General features: G+C 37.8%; 1 protein-coding gene across 1 annotated transcript in view; it reads right to left on the bottom strand.

Annotated features, from left to right (window-relative positions):
* Nucleotides 1–23,613, bottom strand: part of csmd3a (CUB and Sushi multiple domains 3a) — a 232,042-nt gene that overhangs the window by 121,183 nt on the left and 87,246 nt on the right. Inside the window, 6 exon segments of the mRNA XM_046833559.1 lie at nucleotides 4,181–4,372; nucleotides 16,964–17,120; nucleotides 18,050–18,219; nucleotides 18,636–18,824; nucleotides 21,744–21,959; nucleotides 23,136–23,252. Coding sequence (XP_046689515.1) covers nucleotides 4,181–4,372; nucleotides 16,964–17,120; nucleotides 18,050–18,219; nucleotides 18,636–18,824; nucleotides 21,744–21,959; nucleotides 23,136–23,252 — 1,041 coding nt within the window.

Raw genomic sequence — 23,613 nt, 5'->3', positions numbered from 1 at the left:
CAAAATTATAATTTTAATTTATATTTATAGAAAATAAATTTGTGTTACACAAAATAATTTTGGTAAACGAGATTTTTTTTAATAAGATAAAGTTTTGCATACAAAATAAAACCGCATTCTAAATAAATGATAAGTGGTAATGGATCAGTAAAAATCATGGCAAAATGTCTAAAAGGTATACAATTATATATACAAAATATTTAATTATGTCCTCTAAAAGAAACCTTTACATGATATCTGAGATATTTTATATGTAATAAAGTCCAGATTAATTACTTATTAATTGGGACATATTTATTAAAGTACTATATTACTATAATATATGTTTATGTGTTATTATATAATCAATATCTTATTAATTCTTACTGATGGTTTATTGTTATATAATTCATTTCTTATTAATTCTTATTAATGGTTTTGGATAGTCAGACTTTATTTTTATAAACTCTATAAATATCAATATAAAACATTTAGGCCATAGAATGAAGTCTGAAATTCCAAAATGATTCATTTCATAATTATAATTCAAACTAAATTATCATTTATTAATGATCTGATGAAATAACAGTAGACTTATTTATTTTTTTACTTTTTTCCAGATTATGATTACACACCAGCCTCTTCCACAGAATGTTAATGTGGGCGAATGCTAGGGGTGTTTATGCATGAGCAGAGCATCATGATTTAAGTGCACTTCTTTTCTCCCACGGTTAATTAGCGTAAAAAAAAAACAAAAAAAAAACTAACCCTGTTACTGCACTGTACAGTATATATGTGCCAAAAGCCACTCTGGAAGCAGAAGACCAGTGCATTTATCATTGCAGGGAAAATACTTATCCTAGTACTTGTCACAAACATGTTTCAAAAGCAACATATGGACCATCAGTGCAAACAGCAGCAAAGGCATAATTGCATTACATGTAATCTTATTTTAAAACGATAAAAAGAAAAGACGAGTGAAAATGCTTTTTCACCAGCTGTGCTGTCACTTCCACTGTGATGTAGCATCACAGAATGGATGAAGCCGAGATATTCTGGACAACTAAACACATCACTTAGTTGCATTACTGCTCATGATGCAGATCTGAATATAAGTTCTATAATCATTATGAATAAGAAGAGGGCTACATGCAAGAGGGAAGGAGTTTCCAGGTCGAGAAGCTTGACATGCACCTTCTGTATGTCAGATCTTTACTGGATATTGCAGGACTAATTCTTACTAAATGAGGCATACTGAAACACCCAGACAATGGAAAACTGCATCGACTGGTTAAGATGATAGTGTATACACAGAGGAAAGATTACTGCCTGGCCAGGTGCCCAGGGACTCCACGCTATGAGGGGCTGCTACGATTAATGATTGGGCCATTACACCAGGAGTGGCTTGTGACCATAGATTTTGGTGGGCAGCATTAATAACCCTAACGCCTCGAACTATATTAATTCAAGAGCCTGTCACGCTTGACTTATGCCACGGGTTACTGGAGCGAATATATAGAGTAAACCACAAAATATGAAGTTGGAAAAATCCTGAGAAATAACCTATAACAATAACCAGATGGTGTTTTGTCTGAAACCAGCACCCATAGCAAAAAGTCTTATAAAATAAAATGATATAGAAAAGCCAACAAGGGACATGATAAATCAGACGCAATATAATCTTTGTGTACCAAGAAAACGAAATTTTAGATGATTATTATCAAGGCAAATCACTTAGACATAAAAGCAGTAGAAAATGGGAACAGACTGTAATCTTTCTTTATAGAAATAATGCTTTTTAAACCAGCATTAATGCTTCTAAATGTAATTTCTGCAGTGGTGGATGAAGTACACAAACCGTGTTTGGTAAAAAATATGACTCCAGTAAAAGTGCGTCCTTTAAACTTTCACTTGGATAAACGTTATAATGTTCCTATTATCATTTTTATCGCAAGACTCTTTACTTAATCAACTCAGTTGATGTGAAAAGACTCGAATGTGACTCTCAGCACACTGATCCAATAATAGAATGATATTAATGACTCAAACACTGATTGATCTCTATTACAATTATCATGAGCTCGACCCTGATTGGTGGATTGCTGATTGATTGACCAGTTACATTTTTATCCGCTCAGAAATAAAAAGAAACAAAATGTAGTTGAGTAAAAAGTTAAGGTAAAGTAAAAGTCTCCACAAATGAAGTTAAAATGAACTACATTTACTTCCTTACTGTCCACCACTGCAATTCTGTAATGTTATAAACCTACAAGAAGGTGACGGAAATATATCTTAGCTGTCAAGTGCTAGCGGTTATGTTAACATTAAGCACCCCTACTATTCCTTATATTTAAGTCATTTATACGACTCAGCAGTTGAGGGTTGAGGGCTTTGCTCAAGAGACCAGTGGGGGCATCTTGGTTGCACTGGGATTTGATCTCATGATCTCATCAGCACTTGTTAAACCACTCCCTCCCTTTATAACAAAAAAGAAGGCAAGACAAAAAGCAAAGGTATGAAGATGATGACGAAGATGAAGATATGCAGGGATTAAAAGGAACAAAGTCAAAAAAATTGTGAACTGTGACAAAAAAAAAAAAAAAAAACACATAGCACCTTTCTAACAGCCAAAATGTCACACTGAAACTACTTTCTACTAAAACTATTTCTACTTCAGCTTTTGGGTTTCTTTCAAGTAGAGGATAAGCAGATTGAATCCAAATCGGTTGATTATCCAGATGTTTAGGAGAAGATTTAAAGTGTTTGGAATTGAATTATATATAACAAAAGAAAAAACAGAGCTCCACTAGGACAATTTGCATATCTTTAAAATCACTATAAATTGAATACACTGACACATTTCCATTGCCTCCATGTTTTGTTTTTTTTTTTTCAAGCTTGAGTTTTGTTTCGTTTCCGTTTAAAATACTGTTTATCCCGTTGTTGCTCTACATCAGAGGTGAAAAGAGTAATAAAATATTCTGCTCAAGTAACAGTAACTGTTAATTCAATGAAATCTCATTTGAGTTACTCGTCTAAAAATTCCACTCGAGTAGAAGTAAAACGTAGCTCATTTAAAATTCACACCGAGCGAAATTCTCCACGTATTTTTTTTTTTAACAGCGTGGGGTGGGGGCAGGGGGGCAGGGGTGGGGGTTCTAGTGTAGTTCGGAAAGGACAAGTTGATATAAATCTCATACTAGTTGTTTTTAACTGAAGGAAAATCTTACCAAATAAAAGTGCAATAACAAAAAATGAAAGAAAATAAAACTACAGTCCAGGATTTAAGTCCAATGTGTTTTACACTTTCTAGTTTGAAAAAATAAATCTCATGTTATATTGTCATTTATTCGGATTCGGAATTTAGACAGCGAGCGCACGCAATGAACAACTTTTGATTTGATGGCGTTTTGCTTTCAGCTGCGTCTGCATCACTGGAGTCTGTTTTTTCCGTCTCCATCTTTTCCATCTTCTGAGTTTAGAACGTTTGTTCTTTGCCCATCAATCAATCAGCGCAGTAGTTTTAGGGGCACGATTTTTTTCTAGTTTGCAATATTTTTATTGATTCATTTTTTTATTTAGTAACAAAAAGGATTTCAGACATAGTTAAGTATAATACTTCAAACAAAACAAACTTAAGTAAAAGTAAAATGACAGATTTTTTAAAGTAGAAGTACACAATAAAGCTACTCAAATACAGTAACAAACCGCAGCTGCACGACTTGTGTTCAATCTGCCCAAGTTCTTCCCCACTGCTGCTCCCCCCACTGGCTTCCTGTAGCTGCACGTATCAGATTCAAAACACTGATGTTTGCCCACAAGGCAAAAATGGACCAGAACCATCTTACCTCAGTGACCTCATCACATCTCACACTGCACCACGCTGTCTGAGATCCTCCAGCACTGCTTGACTGGTACCACCTTCTCTCAGAATGAGAGGTAAGTATACTCCAAGGCTCTTCTCTGTTCTGGCACTGAGGTGGTGGAATGAACTTCCCCTAGATGTCTGAACAGCGGAGTCCCTGACTATCTTCAAGCGACGTTTGAAGACCTACCTCTTCCTGAAACACTTCAACTAGCACTTTCCAAGTTTGCTTTGTAGAAATCAAGAGTTAATGCCACAATGTAAATGTAACTGTAATTCATTACTTTTCCCCTTTAAGACACACAGTACAAAAAATAAAGATATTCAGAATTATACCTATGCAGGAAGGAAGCTGATGGTCCCAAGCTCGCCTCTCACCGGTCATACACCTCAACACCCCGCTGCCATGCAGTGTGTAGCCTGGATCGCATTGGTACGTGACGGCACTTCCAGCGAAGTGGCCTTGGTCGCTCATTTTGGAGCCGAACTGAGGCACACCAGGCTCGTCGCAGTGAGAGAGTTCGAAACCTGAGAAAAGAATAGAGAGAGTAGGGAATTAGTGTGGGGACACTGAAGCATTCATTTGTTCTGTAATCTGTGTAAGCACTTTATTCTGCTCAGGGAAGCGTTCGAGCCAGAGGTTATCAAGAAAACACTGGATATACGGCGGCAGAACAACCTGGGTTTATCCCGGCCCATTGCAGGACACCTTAAACACACACACACACACACACACACACACACACACACAGGTGACCCTGTAGCTATGCGGCAGCAATGCTACGAAAAGGTTAAAGTAGTAAATTTCCATTTGAATATTTGTATTTAATCATTTTGTTAGAACAATATAAACCGAATCTTTTATTTCACATTGTGGGCTAATCAAAGCTAGTCAGCAGCAGTGGCGTTAAGTATTTGAGTAAACCTACTCTGTTACTCTACTTAAGTAATTTTTTGTCTCCTTTCAAGTTTTACTGAGTATCAAAGATATAATCAACTTTGACTCTCTACTCAATTACAGTTATGATTTAATAGATGTACTTTTTTACTCCATTGTATTAAATCTGACAATAAGCATTACTCATTACATTGTGCAATCAGTCAATCAGCTTTGAGTATTTGGTTTTTACTTCATCAAAAATGATTTACTTTCTTTTTTTTGTCCACTACTTTGTGACATGATCATGTCATTGTATTGGTTAATTAAATATTTTTTAAGATTTGTTTGACCTTTGTTGCGTTCTGGCGTGTTGAAGAGACGGTTGTGTTGACGGTTAATGCAGTGTTGCAATGCAATTTGATTTCAATTTTATTGAATAAAACCTTACAAATCAATCGTTCAACCAAAAAGGTCAGTTCGTGAGAGGAGGCGGAGCAAAGCTACTACGTTTTGCCCGGCGTGCGAAACTTCGAATATTTTCACAATTTGGTCATATCGCTAATATCAGCATCGTAAGATTAAAAAAGTGGAAGAGAACCGTCCGTACCGTTAAATACACTTTAATGAACCCGTGAGCAATTGTTTCTAAGGTTTTTGCGCAGAAAAGCTCAAATAAACAAATATTTATTCATGAAAAACCAGATTCAGTATAACAGAATCCATTACAAAACATTTCTGTTTAGATGATTAAGATACCACATTATCATCGCACCCCGTACCTGCGAGTGTGATTTAGCATCTCTCGAGTAGCTTTGCTTTTCTTTGGCTCCAGATGGGTTATCAATCTGTTTTCATCCTCTCTTCAAACCAGCTCTGCTGCAACTCATTTTAATTTATGGGACTAATTTTGGCACCACAATATAAACCCTGTTTCTAAAACTGATGGATTTTTTCGGTTCCTACACTAAGAGCTGCACCATCTTGTATTTCTTACTTCGGTATTGAGTCAGATACAGAAATAAAAATCAGGATCAAGAAAACATCGAAAAATGTCAGAATCAGGAGTATTTATATCTCGCTATTGATTTGCGGCTCTCTAACAGTAAGAACGGCATGTAAACATAGAGCATTAATAACCTCAGGGTGGCTCCATTCTTTATGTGTGTAACAGATATTTATGAGCCAACAACAAGGACAGCAGTGCCAGTGTGTGTGTGTGTGTGTGTGTGTGTGTGTGTGTGTGTGTGTGTGTAGGAGCAGATAGTAGAACAACATATACATGAGCCAGGGATTGGGGTCCAAGCAAGAGGCATAAATATTCTCGTCAAGCCGCAGCTTGTACTGTAGCGACTACAGTGTGCATCAGAAGAAAATCCCAGCAATGAAATTGAGCCTCTATTTCTATTCTTTATTGGTTGTGTAAATTACATCATTTCCTAATTTTACGGTGTCGGATTCAGTGCTTTTAGGAGCAAATTTGTTTTCAAGACCAGCGTGTTAAAAAGCCGCACAGCACTTTCGCTAAATCGGTTATCCCTCTGATGGCGGTTCATAGGGACTCGAAGCTCGTCACGGTGCCCGTCAGAGCGTTACAAATGCCCCTGAATTGCAGATTGCAGAAAAGAAAAAATGCTGTGCTAAAGAACAGTGATGTTAATTGAGGTATTTGTGGACTGTAATTAATATCAACAGTCTACTACAAAAGATTAGTAGCAGGTTGCATGAACAGCGCCCATCACTGGACAATGAATAAATTGTAACGAATGGACATTTGGTGTATGAGTATGGGTTCTGGTTCCTCTCAAGGTTTCTTCCTCCTACTATCTCAAGGATTTTTTCTCACCACAGTTGCCACTGGTTCACTCTATTAAGGACAAACTTACCATTATACATTTTATAAATAAAAATGAAAATGAACCGTATTAATCCGCTAGCGCTATTAAGGGCTATTAAGTTGCCCCTTCAGTCGTCCCATCGACCAATAGTGGATTTTACCGATGCCGATAGCTGATTGGTTCGTACTTGCCGATAACCGATTAATGAGGTAGCAATACTACCAAACATGATATTGGTTAAATTGTTAAATTTATAGTTTATAGTTGTATTTAGAAATATAATTTGTAATTAGAAACATTTTGTGTTTAGAAATGTATTTTATTTTGTATTTGTATATAAAAAGATTTTTTTTTTGATAAAACATTTTGCATTTAGAAAGTTATTTCTATTTGTATTTAGGAATATATTTTGCATTCAGAAACATTTTGTATTTCAATATTGATTTGATATTCAGAATTGGATTTTTGTATTTGTATTCAAAAAGATATATATATTTTTAAATATATTTTGTATTAAGAAATATATTTGTAATTGGCCAATTGGTGCTATCGACTAACTATTATTCATGAGTGTATAATCCACTGCGCTGGTGGACATTAAATGCTATAGAAGACCAAACTGTACAACAAAGACCCAAAGGTGCATAATGTGCCAAAAGAAATGGAGCAGCACCATCCTGGAGTTTCTGCTAAGGGTGACAGAGGGTCAATGGCATTTACCACTGACATCATAAGTGTGAAACCTGTTATGATCGAAGGAGCAGAGAGTCAAAGTTTTTTTGAACTCCTGTCATGAAGTAGTTAAGAAAAAATAATGCTTCTACCAAAACTTTTCTTGACTCCTTTATTGTCAGTAGTGGGACAGCAATAAAAGGGTAAAAGAAAAAAACGATATATTACCGCAATTTCAAGTTGGTAGCAGTAGCTACTTCAGCGGAGTCCACTGTTGGAAACAATTTGGCTGAATATAAAATATTTAAATGTAGAGGATATTATTTTCTACCTGGAGTTACAGCAGGGACTAAGGTAGGACTTTTACTGCGGGAAAATCGTGTCATTCTTTGAGCTGACTCATAGCATGGTTGTGAATTCAAATAAGAGCCGGGGGATTTAGAGTAATTATCAAACCAATCTAAACAAAAAAATGTCGTGTTTTTATCCAAATAAAAAACCTGACATTATGGGCAGAGGAATGTTTAATCTGCGTGATCTTGTTGCTATCCTAATGCACAGTATCAAGTCGTATACACAGACTTGAATCCATATATCCTACTAATGCAGTATGAAATAAATCAGGCAACCCTGGCAGCTCTAAAATGGCTTGTCGAGCAAAAGTGAAGCAGCCTCAGAAGATAAAAAAAACATTATGGTATAGAGACAGTGGTGAGACAGAGCTATGGGACTCTGCTCTTGTAATTTATCCAGTTTTATCCGACACACCGCAGCAGTGGAAGTTGAAACAGCTACTCAGGGAGTGGGACATATTCTCCGATTCAAAGCCAGTGAATTGAATTTCAGAACTCCAGCAATGGATACATTAAAAAGACCGTATGCGAGCGAGATAAATGTATAAACCTCTGGCGAAACCTTCGAATGAAAAATGTAAGATGGATAACCAACTAAAAAAAAATCTATTATTTATACCTATAGCCTGTGTCAGGGAAAAAAAGATGGCATGGCAGTCTCTGCTTGTGCAGTGTTAATGAGAATTACTGAAAACGGGCAGCAGATTCCGTTTGCGTTCGAAGCCTCGTTGAAAGAAAAATTGTATCTGAAAAGAAAATATATAAGTTTATTGACCATCTGAAAAAACCCTGGTCAATACGTGAAATGCATATCATTTTTGCTGTTTTTTTTTTTTTTTGTTTGTTTGATTGTTGTTTGATTATCTGATTGTTTTTTGAGGTCTCTGGACTCCAATACAACAGTTTTGAGCCTTTGTATTATAGTAAAACCATACAGTTTGGAAACAGCTAATTTTATATCATTTTTGAAACACATGCATGTTCCTGTTGTTTCTATGCAACTAGGTAAACACTAAAACACTCAAAAACTTGAAACTGAATGACTGAAAGAAAGTTTTGTGGACAGGTGAGTCCAAATTTAAATTTTTGAGCATTAGAGATGATGTTAGCAGGCTGCCTCACCCCCACAGTCAAACATAGAGGTGGAAGCGTAATGGTGTGAGGATGTTTTAAAGCAGGGAAGGTTGGAAACTTAATCCAGGTGAAAGGAACCAACATGGCAACCATTCCATATTTCACCACCATGTAATTCTGTCTGGACTGCAGCTCATTGGAACCGAATTTGTACGTCAAAGTTTTGTATTTAGAGAGCAAACAGTCGTCTGGAGTGATATCTATCATGGAATGACCTGCCCAGTCACCGCACCTTAATCCTAAAACATTTAGTAAAGAACAGGCAGGATTTAATCAAATGCAGCAAAAAATTATTGATGGTTATTTGAAGTAATGTACAGCTGCTGAGAAGAAGCACCAGTCCATGGAGATGCCCAAATATGAAAAGCTTCAGGATTCTCAGTTTAGAGATGCAATAATTTCCTTATAATGATGGTCTGCAACCTTTGCAACCAAAAGAGCCATTTTTGTCCTACCACAAATAAAATTTGCTGGAGCCGCAAAACATATTTGACCTTTAAATGAATAAAACACAATTTGTTGTAACATGCAGAAGAAAGGTAGTTACCTGGTTGCACCACTAGTTGGCAGTAGTGAACTTTTCTATTGTATTTTAGTAATTTATACCTTTGTGTCTCTGGGAGTGTTGCCTGGCAATGGGAAAGTGGTGTAGTGGAATAGATGCTTGATATTTTAATGAGCGATTCTTTCATAAATTCTCCATCAGTGAACAGCTTCCGCGTTTGGAGACTTTAGAAATGGCTGAAATGGTTATTTTCTGTTCATCTTCGGCTGGGTACTTCTCAGCAAACCAAGATTTTTTTGATTTATCCATAATTTTTTATTTATCCATAGTTAGCATAGTTATGAGAACAGGGGTCTGGACCTCAGCCGTCCCAACAATGGACTCTTTTCACTGTTGCGTTCAAGGATGCGCATCAAACACAGAGAGAACGAGGAGGAGCTTCTTCCCGCAGGACATTCATAGTTTAAACCAGTAAAACGCCCAGTACCTGGACTTACTTTTACTTCTTTTGCACAATTTATTTGCACAATTGCACAACTGTCACTTTAACACTGGACTGGAAGAACTCAGGGTCACTTTATCAGCACAGGAACACTTTAGTGACAATCACACTGGGGGACACTTTATATCTGTCAATATTTATGTCATATACATACCCAAACCTTTCTGCCTTATAAATATATATATAATTTTAGTTTAAATATCAGCTCCAAGAAGGTCAGTGTGCGGGAAGTAGACAGTAAGTGATGTATGGTTTGATCGACAAAATATTAAAACTATTTTTAGTGGCACATCTGTTACCTGGAATGAATTGTTCCCTATATATATTTTTTTTTTATTTACATTTCGTCAAGACATGTGCAGGGAGCCACAGAAGGAGGGCTGAGGAGCCGTGGGTTCTGCTCTATACAGACAAACTGAATGTCACAGGAATTGTCTCCGGAGTCACCTAGCTGACGTTTGCTTCACAATAATGTACAGGTCATGAAGTTTCCTCGGAGGCATGAAGAGCTTCTCATGGATGCTGAGATTTGTGGGAATGGAAAATGATATGACGTGGACAGGAGATGTGGAATGAAAAGTAGAACAGTGCTTGCTCTACGGTTAGAAGAATAGAATGCCATGGATATGCCTGATTGGAGTTTCAACAGCTTTGACGGATTAGAGTTTATTCCACGAGCAAACTTTTCGAGAGGAAGAACTGCTGTCAGGAGGAGCGTTCTGTCAACCAGCGTGTGTGCAAATACGTGATTTGGGAGCCAGGGCCAAATGCTGAAAGTTGATAAGTGGATAAGTTTTGGTTAAACAGGCTGCTGGTTAAAAAAAAAAGAAATTCTTTAATCATAAATCACTTACACAGTTCCAACAAGTGTGCCTTTGACGTGGACAAAGGTATTGGGATGCCTGACTTTTCCAGCCATATGTGGTTCTTCACCAACAGAATTCGATAAAAACATCTTTGGATCCAGCATGAAATTTTCTCATCACATGAACTAGGGGACAGAAACCTGTTCCAGCATTCCCATTAGCACAAATCCAGCTCCATGAAGATCGTCACTAGGTTACGTATGCAACCCCAGTTCTTCCCCAAACTGTTACCACAAAATTGGAGGCACACAATTGTATAGTTTTCCCTTTACCAAACCTGATCCAGCATGACACTACCACTGTTCACAATGCCAGCTCCATGAACATCTGCTCCAACTGTAATACACATCTTTTGGATGATGCTGACTGCCCCCAGTCCTCCTTACCTCACCTCACCTACACCTGTACCTAATTTTACTCACATGCTTATGATAGCACAAATCTCCACAAAATCTAGAGGAACATCCTCCCAGAAGAATGGAGGTTATTATCACAGCAAATGGGCACTAAATGTGGAACAAGATGTTCAAAACGCAGAATCATATGGTCAGGTGTCCAAAATCTTTTGCCAGTAAAGTGTATAAAATGATGAGACAGCTTTCTAAAAAAAAACATCTGTGAGAATCCAATGTGTAGATGTTATTCCATAGTTTTATGTGAAGCACTCACTGGTCTTGCTTGTTTGCTACAAGGAAAAAAAAATCCTTTGTTGATTGCCTACAATGTCAGTCAAAATGTTTTATTCTTCAAAAATAAGTGCTTCTTGTCCACGATTATTAACAAAATGTTCCAAAACTCGAGGCTAGAGGTCTGACCTGAGCGACTAATCCGGCTCTAATTAAATACAATCCACTTCCAATTGTTACTGCACCAGAAACAGCTTATGCATTTTTTTCCGGCTTCCCGCGAGCACCATTACGGTAAAAAAAACCACTTTGCTGTTGCGAGTACACGCCGCGCAAAAATGTCACCGTTGCAGATTATGACTTTAAATAAAGTTCACAGCATCGGAAAAGTGGCTGTTACTTACTCGCATTCAAGAAAAAAAGAAACAGATGATGCGTGGCCTGGCATTTTACATGTCGCCTAGGAATAAAATGTGGCCTAAAAGCCAGATGATTAATTGTACATAAAATAAAATAAAAAAAACGTGTCCAAAAATCGCTTCGGAAACATATTCAATATATATATATATATATATATATATTCTTTATTTTTTTTTTTTATTATTTATTTTTAATAAATAGTCATACTCTGTATAAATGTGTATGTGACAAATAAAATTTGAATTAGAAAATTTTCCCAATTATTAAATATTAGTTTTATTCTGTGGATTTTTTAATTGTTAGATCACATTAAAGGTGTAACAAGTCTGAAATGTATGTGGTTATTATTTCTGTCTATATATAAAAAAACTTGCAATTCCATAAGGGAGTGTAGACTTTTTATATCCGCTGTATAAAAACCCAGCTTTGTCAACGTCTCACCAACTATACTGAGCCGTGTTTTCTTGTTTGATATTCTGTTCTTGACTATTATTGATTTCCACTTTTGATTCGTCTGTGTATTTATGATCCTGTGTGTCTGATAGTTTCTTTGCAAAGTTTTTTCTGACAATACCAAGCCGATTACACCAAACACTATGTCCTCTTTTGCTATTTTCTTCTTGCTCACATTTCCATTTCCTAGCCTTGTCTGATCAATTTGTTGTCACATGTTTCACGTTCTCGGTTTGAATCCCTCTTCCGATTTGTCTGCTGCCTTCTTTCTAAACACTGTCCGCCTTTAACTCCAATTACATTGGTCTCAACCCTCCTTACATGTCACTGCTTTATTGAGAAAGTAGGAAAATATTGCAACAAACATCACCGTGGCTTACCAACCCTAACAGGAAGTTTCACGTGTTTGTAATTAAAAATTACAATCAACTAGGATGTCCTTTGTACCAGTAATTGTAATAAATAGGGACACAAATAATATCATTCAAACCGTTATGAGTTAATCAGAGCTTAACGAGCGAGCGAAATGCCTAATTAACCCTGGAAAGGTGCGAGTGAGACGAGCTCCACCATCCCATCAGGAGTTGATGTCCCGGAGGAAAAGTATTTGCAGAAACACGCTGTTAGTGAATCTAGCAGCATTCTGCTGCATGCTAATAGAATTAAACTGAGAAATTCCACAGTGAAAGTATTCTAATAGCCGCAGTCAAAAAGAAATTGGACCGTATGCCGTTATGGAGTTTGTGTTCCATGATTAGAGAGAAACAGAAAAAATTTTTACACCTCGTTTGGTTTAGGGATAAAAAAAAAAATCTATCTCGCCTTAGTCCTGGACAGTCGGAGCAAAGTTTTTGAAAGGACAGAAAGTTTGGATGTATAAAAAGGCTATAAATGTTATGCCACTTGATTTCTTTATGAAAACTGAACAAAATGAGCTGCAAGTTTTAAAATGTGGCCTATTCAGGAAACTCCCACTGTCGCAAACAATTAGCTTTTTGTATTTGGACTAGATAATGTATCCACAATGCCCAGGGTTGCCAGGTCTGTGTGACAAATGCACCCAAATGAAAAAACAGTATAAAAACGTGGTCTGTCTTGTGTTAATGTTTTGAAATGGTTTCGAATAAGAAAAAAACTTTTGATCGGAAGATTGTGAGATAAAATCCCATGACCGGTGTCAGGCTGTCATTGTTGGGCCCTTGAGCAAGGCCCTTAACCCTTTACCTGCTTAGATTAATGTACAACCTCCAAATCCAAAAATGTTGGGGCACTGTGTAAAATGTAAATTAAAAACCGAATGCAATGATTAGCAAATCTCATTAATCCATATTCTATTCAAAATGAAGCAAAAAACACATGAAATGTTTAAACAGAGATTATACACCATTTCAAGAAAAAAATAAGGTGAACTGAGGAGACCAGTTGCTGAGGTTTTAAAAAGGAATGTTCTATCATAAGTGTCTGATACAGGATTCCAGCTGCTCAACAGTTCTGGTGTCCTTTGTTGTATTGTTCATTTCATGATGCACCAAATGTTTTTTTGAGACGTGTTGCAGCCATCAAATTAAAAATTATTTGAATATTTTTTAAATAATTTAATCATTATTTTTTTTACTTAAAATGGTACATTTCCTCAGTTGAAACATTTCATGTTGTTTATGTTCTAATGTGAATAAAATATGAGTTTGTAAGATTTGCAAATCGTTGCATTTTGTTTTTATTTACATTTTACAAGATTTTTGTTTTGGAATTGGAGTTCAGGATAAGCGTATCTGCCAAATGCCATAAATGTGATGTAAATGTCAGGAACATCTTTCACAACCAACTAAAGGCTCTTACAGAACTTGGCTGATGCTAAGAAAACAAATTATAGCAAATGAAACTGTATACTACAGAGTTCTTCTACCTTTTGTTCACTATGGACACGGTTTAAATTTCCGATCTGAATAACATTGTATTTCCTATTGAAAGTAATCCAATAGGATTTTAATACTGGGAAATGGTGTTGTATGTTAAAGGAGAAAAGTGATTTGTTCTAGAAAACACTATAGTTTTAGAAACCTGATGATCGGATTTGATTTCCATTTGGGCCAATCTTTTTAGTCCAACACTAAAATTCTGATGTACGAGGTTGTATAAAAAAATTTTGATACACGTTCAATTTGCAAGGAAGTACTTTATATATCTACACACTATCACCTTCAAACAATCCCCTTCCACAGCAATACAGCCGTCCCAGTGCCTTTTCAAAGTGTGTTAAGCACCTCCTGTTCTCCACGCTGGATCTCCGCAACGGTGTCAAAATGGCAACCTTTGAGCTGAATCCATCTTTAGATAGAGGGCGAAGTCCTCAGGAGCCAAATCTGGTGACTAAGGTGGGTGCGTAAGTAAACGTTGTTGAGTGTTTCCTGGCAATCATCATGCACGAGTTGACGGAGGGTTTTGACATTTATTGGGGGTGGAGCTCGTTGAAGGTCTTCCTGATCTCTCCCAATTTTCCAGTGATGTTCGTCCACTCTTGAAGTGCGCGTGTCACTCAAACATCTCGTACGACTCGTTGCAGCATCGCCGTATTTCAGACGTACGTCATGTCAAACGTCTCTGTTGCAGATTTGCCCGGTTTCACGTGGCATTGCATGTTTGCTCATCGTTCTAGCTTGCTGTCCATGATAAAAATTTTTCCAAAATAATCTTTTGATGGATGTGCACCAACCCTGCAGAGAGTGAAATCAAACTAAACCAGGGTTCTTTCTTCTTGAGAGGCACTTTAATCAATTTTAGATCCAGCTGTAATAAATCTGTTGAGCTTCTCAAACATTTCAAACTTTCAGGTGCATCTGGCATGGTTTCAATTTCCCTGTGTACCTTGACATGTTCGTTCAGTCGAATCGATATTTTCATCTAAAAGGGCCATTCCAAAAACTAATCAGCTCGAGCGAGGACAAACCACGACCCGGGCCGAGGACAGAGCCATGGCGGAAATGCAGAAATATGGAATCTGGTACAAGGTGTTAAACAAGGCAGGGCTCAAGTGTGTAAAATAAAAATATGCTTAGTTTCTAAAAAATAAGGAAAGTTGATACCAGTGGTCCCGTGAAGGTTAACATTAAAACAGGAGGATCTGTATCTGAAAAAGGCAAGCAAGCAAGGTCCAGTGTAAGAAATTGAGAAGATGAAAAGAAGGATTGAATTTATCACAGAAAGAGTGGGTACGATTTCACAAAGGGGCAAAATTATAGCGAGGTATCAAGAGTCGATAAGCTAACACAGTACAGGTGAACACAACCAGGTAACAGGACTGGAAGAAAATCGATGGCACCAAAGGAGCTCGGCTGTGACCTAAAGCAGCTTCGTAAACCTTGTTTTTTCCCCTCAAACAAAGCCACAGAAAGCTTTTTGTATTATTAACAATTATAAAGTCATGCTAGGTTGTAGATTGATGCCCCAGATAGTATGGCTCTAACTCCAGCTGATGCTGCAAGTGGATCCATAATTACAAGCAAAGCAAATTAGGTGTAAGACAGAAGGGTCATATTAAAACAGAGTCCAAATTGATAATGAGATGAATAACTTAATTAAGGGATGAAAATTAAGTGAGGTTATTTTTTTCATTATGTGAAAAAGGTGAGAGACTGAGGGAGTGTAGGAGATAGAAAAGAGAGAGAGAGAGAGAGAGAGAGAGAGAGAGAGAGAGAGAGAGAGAGAGAGAGAGAGAGAGACTCTGACCTCACTGAACCCCGCAGTTGAATGCAGTTGACAAATGATGATAAACAGAATAAGTAGCTTCACCTCTCATATCTTCTGGTCTGTATTGTTTATTTTTTGTCACGTGACTCCCATAATTATTGTAACAATCATGTCAAGATTCAGACCAAAAACACTCGGAAATCAAACACTAAATGCAAACCAGGAAGTACAGCTGTTTCCTGAGACTGAGCACTTTACTCACAGGCAAAAAAAAACAACAAAAAAAACACCTAGAAACTTGGGAAAGAGCAAATAAAAATTAATTAACCAATCAATAAAGAAAGAAGAAAAATGTGCACGAAGATCTTTACATCCATACCAACTACCATATAAATACACAAATGTGTATTAGTAGGACCCGTAAGAAAATATCTATCAACCACCATCCAAGTTCTAACTCCATTTCCCAGCAGACCGTCTATCATACCATTCATCTATCCTTCTATCCATCCATCCATCCATCCATCCATCCATCCATCCATCCATCCATCCATCCAGCCATCCATCCAAGTTCTAACTCCATTTCCCAGCAGACCGTCTATCATTCCATCCATCCATCCATCCATCCAAGTTCCAACTCCATTTCCCAGCAGACCGTCTATCATCCCATCCATCCATCCATCCATCCATCCATCTATCCATCCATTCAAGTTCTAACTCCATTTTCAGCAGACCATTTATCCATCCATTCATCCATCCATCCATCCACCCACCCACCCATCCATCCATCCATGTTCTAACTCCATTTCCCAGCAGACCGTCTATCATTTCATCCATCCATCCATCCATCCATCCAAGTTCCAACTCCATTTCCCAGCAGACCGTCTATCATCTCATCCATCCATCCATCCATCCATCCATCCATCCATCTATCCATCCATCCAAGTTCTAACTCCATTTTCCAGCAGACCGTTTATCCATCCATCCATCCATCCATCCATCCATCCATCCATCTATCCAGCCATCCATCCATCCATCCATCCATGTTCTAACTCCATTTCCCAGCAGACCGTCCATCCATCCACCATTTTTTTATTAAACCGATGAAAACCTGCAAATTCTGTCCCTAATTTCATGACATGACAGGAATTCAAAGCTTCGCCTGAAGGTTAAATTGAGTTCTTACTGTTGTAAGTGAGTTTAAAGCCCTCAGCAGTGTCGTCCTGATCTGAGAAGAACTCCAGCCAAAGATGGTTGGAGGTGCTGCTGAGCGTGACTCCCAACATAGAGGAACTGGAAAAGGCTCCAAGAACGTCTGCCGTGTTATCCAGTCCATCATAAACCTGAAAGAAATAATGATATTAAATCTATTCTACTTAATTATACTGAGAAATAAATATAGCTGATTAAGACATGGCACTGGATTTCCTATTTCGAAAATTTTTCATCTCAGTAGTCAAAGTTTCGTAACTCATAACACCTGCATGCTCCTTTTGTTTCTATGGAACACAGTAAAAAGTCAAAAACACAAGAATTGGACAGTGAATGACTGCAAGAAATTTGTGTGGACAAATGAGTCCAAATTGGACATTTTTTTGCCTCTGACAAAAGAAGTTATGTTGGACAGAGAACAGGCTACAGGTATTGGTTTTGCTGAATACACACTATACACAAAAAGCGCATTCTATCATATTGTAATGAAATATAATCATATTATTAATAAATTATTCTTCATATTTATTTCGTATTTTTACTATGATGGTAAGATTTAGCGATTCGCATCATAATGCGATTCATCGATATCAAAAAGTGTGTATTTTATACAAGTTGAAATTTTCATTATTATTTAGAAGCATAAACACATGATATCAAAAACTGAACAGAAGAAATACACGAATACACAGCCGAGATGTTTCACTGTGAAGTCTTAACATATATCTCATCTCATTAATTGCAAACATTTGACCCGAACAGGACATAAAGCTCTAAACTATATCATACTTTCGATCTATGCACTTGGCACATTACAAGCTTTTTATAACGGGTGGAGTTTCTGCGCCGAAATCGCTCAGGAAAATGCTTCTACCTGCTTATAACATACATTATTCTGCACTCTGTGTCAAACCCTTAAGGATTAGTAATAGCTATGCTATGCTCTGATAGCTCCAGATCCTGGATAAAGGTTCAAATTACATTAGCACTTAGCATAAATAAAAAAAAAACGCATTCGCTAATCATCCATCAGGAGAGGTCATCGTGACGCTTTGCTTACCTTCAAGATGTCACCTTGAGCCAAACGAAAGCTGCTTGCTGTGATGTTGATGCCTTTCCCTCTCTGCACCTGGATGTTATAAATGCACTCGTGGTTGTTGTCATAATTCAGAGGGTAGTTTGGGGACAGGAGAACGCCGGAGTTCTGAGAAACGGTCGATCCGCATTCAGCTGAAGAAGACAGACAGATTGGTACAAAGTCATAGGAAAATATGGTGTAAGATCACAGTATACAAGACATCATAATAGGCGTCTATGATTGACGTAGTGTAAGTAACAGATGTACTAGCATCACATATTCCCTGTACAAAAACCCAGGACACATGACCTTGTCAGTCAGGAGTTGCGTTCGAGGCACCGGACAATTTGACAGCAGGTTTTTTTGGACAGCAGATTTTTTTCTGCAGCTCTTAGCGGATAAAGACATCAGGATATGCCATGCTAACGCCAATTCGACACCCCTGGGATAAAGCAGGAAAAAAGAAGTCGGAAGCCCAAGATCTAAACTTCCCCGTGCATCGATGCAACCCTGAAGCATCGGTTCCAGCTTGAGACATGGAAGCGAATGAAAGCGGCTCACCACGTACCCACACACCTTGGCAGAGGGGCGCTCCATGTGCGCCGTCCGCCACCCAGGCACGTGACGCCCTGTGTGCCCTGGAGCCGGTAACCTGGCAGGCACCAGAATGTAACCGAATCGCCCACGCCAAAGCTGCTGCTGCTGTGGCCCCCGAATCGAGGGGCACCCGGATCTTCGCAGGGCTCCAGATCATATTCTGAGGAGAAAAACATACAGAAATACAACATGTTGGTGTCGTAAGGAGGCTTTGAATCCATAGGTTCTGGAAGCATTCATTTATTTTACAAGCATATAATTAGGGCAGTAACCACAGATGGATGGATGGATGGATGGATGGATGGATGGATGGATGGATGGATGGATGGATGGATGGATGGGTAGCTGTCTTCTTAGATGAATGAATAGGTGGATAGATAGATGGATGGAACAAATGGATCAATGGATAAATGGTTGGATGGGATGAATAGATGGCAAGTGGATGGTTAGATGGATGTATAAGTGGGTGGACAAATAAATGGCTGGCTGGCTGGTTGGATGGATGTATGGATGGATGGTTGGATGAATGGATGGATGGATGGATGAATGGATGGATGGATGGATGGATGGATGGATGGATGGATAGACACTGTTTTTGTGTTCTGGTTTTTATTTCTACTTTTTTTTCAGTTTCTTCATTTGCATGCTTTATTTGCATGTCATTTGCATATCAATGAAGACTCAGCATCAGTCACTAACCTCTAATCACCTGCATTCATTATCTGGAATTATTTGGTGTTAAAGTTTGATTTAGTCACTAGTTAACATGTGAATGTTTGTTGAGAGCAGAATCAAATTGAAGACTTGGAAGAGAAACAAGTCCAGATCCTGACACTGTTTAAAAAAAACTTTGCGTAGTGATAATACCCTTGATCTCTGGGAAAATCCAAACTAAAACCAAACAAACAGGACCTATATTTCTCTACTACAGTACCGTCCATAAAGACTTTAAAGGAAAAGTCTTTAAAGGGAATGTCCTGTCATGATTCATACAAATAAAACACCAGGCCAACACCACCACCACACCATGGCGCCAATCGATGTGAGCTAATGTACGCCAATTTGCACCATTTGAAAGCCCGAGCTCCCATCATTAACACCGTCTCACTGTGCGACCACAACAGCGCTCGTTCTTCACACATCTGAGGACCTCTGAGGGTTTGGCTGAGGTTTTTATTTTGTGACAAAGAAAAAGAAAAATGCTAAATTTTATCATCATAATCGGATAAGAACAAAGTAAACCAAAACAAAACAAGCCTTGCATTTCCATGCCCACCGCATCGGTTTCCTTCAGCTCCCAGAGGAAAGCTTAGCGTGCTCTGCATGCTGAAAGCCCCGGCAGAGACAACAAGACAAACACAATCCTCTAAAGATCAAGTTGCTGTTTAATGCCAGGTAACAGCATACCTCAGGTCTGAGATCGAGAGGGTCAATGTTTGGCCTTTAAAGGAATATTCCAGACTTTTTAATGCAATATATCAGTACTGAAGGAGTCAAAACTGAGAACTTCTGGAGAAAACCTGAAAAACCTTTTTAGTCAAGGTAAGGAGAAGGTGACAAAATAAATCAAATAAATAAGCAAAAAAGCAATTTAATATAATAATTATTATAGAAGTATATTTAGTTTATTATACTTTTAAAAAATATTTATTTAATAATATTATTATAATACATTTGTATACAATTATATGTATATATAGCCAGCGCAATAGATTAAAGATACATATGAAGCAGCTACTGATGTAATGCGACTCCATTACGATCCGATTTCAATTAAATTCGACACAAAGCCATTCAACGCGATACGTTGCGATGAAAAAATACGATGCTCCGCAACTCTATGATGCAGATTTATTTCATTTGGTTTATCAATTTAATTGAGTGCATTTCACAAACACACCTTTGTAGTTAAAAAATTAATAAATAAATTAAAAAAAACAAGACGTGTTTTCCTGTTCTGGCTACAGGAAGATGCAGCTCTGCCATGTTAATCTGTATTCTATGTGTGAATTTGTACAATTTCATCGTATCGCTCTCCTCATCGTAAGATCGAAAAATCCTAAATTGAACCATCACAACTCGGAGGCCATCTGTATATAAGCATATATGGTGTGTAAGTCTGTTTAAAAGGAACCCAGTTGGAGTCCTCAAAAGCCTCTCGTTGGAACAGAGAGCTCTTTTGTCAGCGAGCGATGTTTAACCGTAGGCACATGGGTTAAGGATTTGAAGTGCTCATGAATTTCTGAGGCTTTTTTAAAAATCTAGACAGGAAAGTAGCTGTGGGGGAGTTTTGTCTTTTTTTCCCTACTAAATTTTAGATAAGTCTACGCTGCCGGTGCAGGTTTAACCTCTAGCTATTTTATCAGGTAGGAGTTGATCCAGCCGTGATCTTCCATCATATATGCGTCACATGGTTCTGTCTCAGCTTTATTACCCCAGGGATTAAAATCCAGTAGATACACGGGATAAATCCAGAACTCCTAATCAGCAGCTGAGATGAGATGGACCTCAAGCTGCTGCCAACCGACTGGGTTTTATCTACACGTTCAAGAGTCGGTGTGGTTACTTATCACTGAAAATACAAGAGAGCATGGTACAGAGAAATCCAGTTTAACACCCTGAAGTGACCAAAACTCGGACTGAAGATAAACCCTTTAAAAGCCAGTGCACTATCAGTGGAGGACCTCAAGCCTGAGACTGAGAATGTGAAGATTTGGGCTGTAAAAAATAATTATATTATATTATATATATTGTGAATTTGATTTGTGAAGATTCATTCAGCCACAAGGTTGTTCAATAGGGATGGAGCTCTCTAGCAGGAGATCTTCCACTCCAACCCCAAGTAAAGCAGATCTTAATGGATCTGGCTAAAGAGCACAGGGGCATCACCATGCTGGAGCAGGTTTGTGTTCAAGTGAAGGGAAAATTTCATTCTACTGGTGAAGAACCAGGTATGGCTGGAAAAGTATATTTATATACTGTATTATTTGAGTTGTAACAACTACACAAATGTTTCCTCATCAACTTCTCTGTTCACAGTAAACAACACAGTTTTGAAATCGGGGTGTCTTTTCCTCACCACTGAAGGAGATGTTGAAGCCGTGGAAGGAGATGGAGAAGTCAGAAATGAAGCGTAGCTGGGCTCGGAAGTTGCCGTACAGGCCGGCGTTGAGGTTCGAGGGCCTCTGCGAGCCCGTGAGACGTGCCAGGGGTTGAGCGAAGCTGCCGTTCTCTGTCACCAGCAGGTAGTCGTGGTGATCCTCCAGATGGAAAGCGTGGAAGGTGAACTGAACGCCTGAGCAGAAACGAATGCCAAATAGTCACTTAGTTCAGCAAGGAAAGAGAAAATACAAAAAAAAAATACGAAAATCTCACATGGCAGCAGGGAGCGGAAAATCAGTTCCAAAGCACGCCTGGGGCACATTTATTTATAAATAATTTTTTGGAAAGGAAAATGTTTTTAAGTCAAAAACGAAGCATTCAAGTAAAACTTATATTTGGATACAGTGAAAAATAATGCCCTGATGCTCAAATTGTAAAAATTGTAAAAAAATAATAATAATAATCGAATATAATAAGTCCGATTTAATTTGAATAGCAATCTAGCAGGTGGTAAATAAATACCAGTTTATGTAAGTGGAATAACTTGTTACATGCAGGATGAGAAGAAAAGCATCTCAGAGTGCACAAAACATGGAAGGGCCACAAGGGGGAGGGGCTACAACAATACTAGACCACATGAGGCTCCAGTCTCAGTGAAGAAGAAGAAAAAAAAGGAGAAATAATCCTTATTATTATTAGTAGTAGTGCCGGACGTTTGCCATTGAATTAATTAAAATTATTATTATTGTCTGATATCGGCACTCATCTGTCTCACTCATTACTGTCTGTCTGTCTGTCTGTCTCACTCATTACTGTCTGTCTGTCTGTCTGTCTCACTCATTACTGTCTGTCTGTCTGTCTGTCTGTCTGTCTGTAGAAGTGGTAGCTTGGTGGCAAAGTCCATTGGACTTTGGATCCAAAGGTCATGAGTTCAAATCTCAGCCACACCAAAGTGCTACTCCTGGGCCCCTAAACAAGGCCCTCATTTACCTATAAATTGAATGAAAAGGCTCTAGTGTTCAAATGTGTAAAAAAACAACATTATTAACCACAATTCATTTGCCGTTTAAAGAAATATACATTTTTTTTTATCATCTGATCCAATTTTTTGTGTAAGAATTGTAAAAAGCACTCGTAAAAAATATGGAAAGTAAAAGCAACGCTGTAAGAGAACTCTGTGTGAATCCTGGATGCAGTTCAGTGTTCTGTTCTCCTGCACAGCAAGATGTTAGAGGAAAAGCGTTCTCTTCATTTACACACTGTGAGAATAAATAGTATTTTCTTGCTCTCATTAGGAATATGATTATAACTAAGAAAGATGAGGAAGAGGTGTGTGTGTGTGTGTGTGTGTGTGTGTGTGTGTGTGTACCTTTGCCATGGCTGACCTCCACCGTCCACGTGCAGTTTAATGAGTTGGGGTAGAGCTCCGGGAATCCAGGAGATAAGATGATGCCATCAGGTCCTTTTACATCACCACCACACAGAGCTGTACGACACACACACACACACACACACACACACACATTTAGTCATTACCTTTAAACATGACCTCATTACTGTTGACCAATACCTTTAACAATATATATATATATATATATATATATATATATATATATATATATATATATATATATATATTTGTATAATATTTTAACATTTTTCTATTTATTCTTTTTTATGATTAATATGAATATATTTTTCACAATTAACTTTTTAATAATAAATTCATCTGGTTTGCTTCCTCTTTATTATCTTTATTTTCTCTGGGATGTTCATAAAGCACTATATAATCTTAAGTTCGGGTGTCCACAAACTTTTGCCCCATGGTGTATTATAATAATAGTATA

Source organism: Silurus meridionalis, chromosome 21 (assembly GCF_014805685.1).
Source record: "Silurus meridionalis isolate SWU-2019-XX chromosome 21, ASM1480568v1, whole genome shotgun sequence".
In the NCBI taxonomy this organism is placed as follows: Eukaryota; Metazoa; Chordata; class Actinopteri; order Siluriformes; family Siluridae; genus Silurus; species Silurus meridionalis.
The sequence above is the reverse complement of the archived record's forward strand: the minus strand, read 5'-3'. Positions and strand labels throughout refer to the sequence as shown.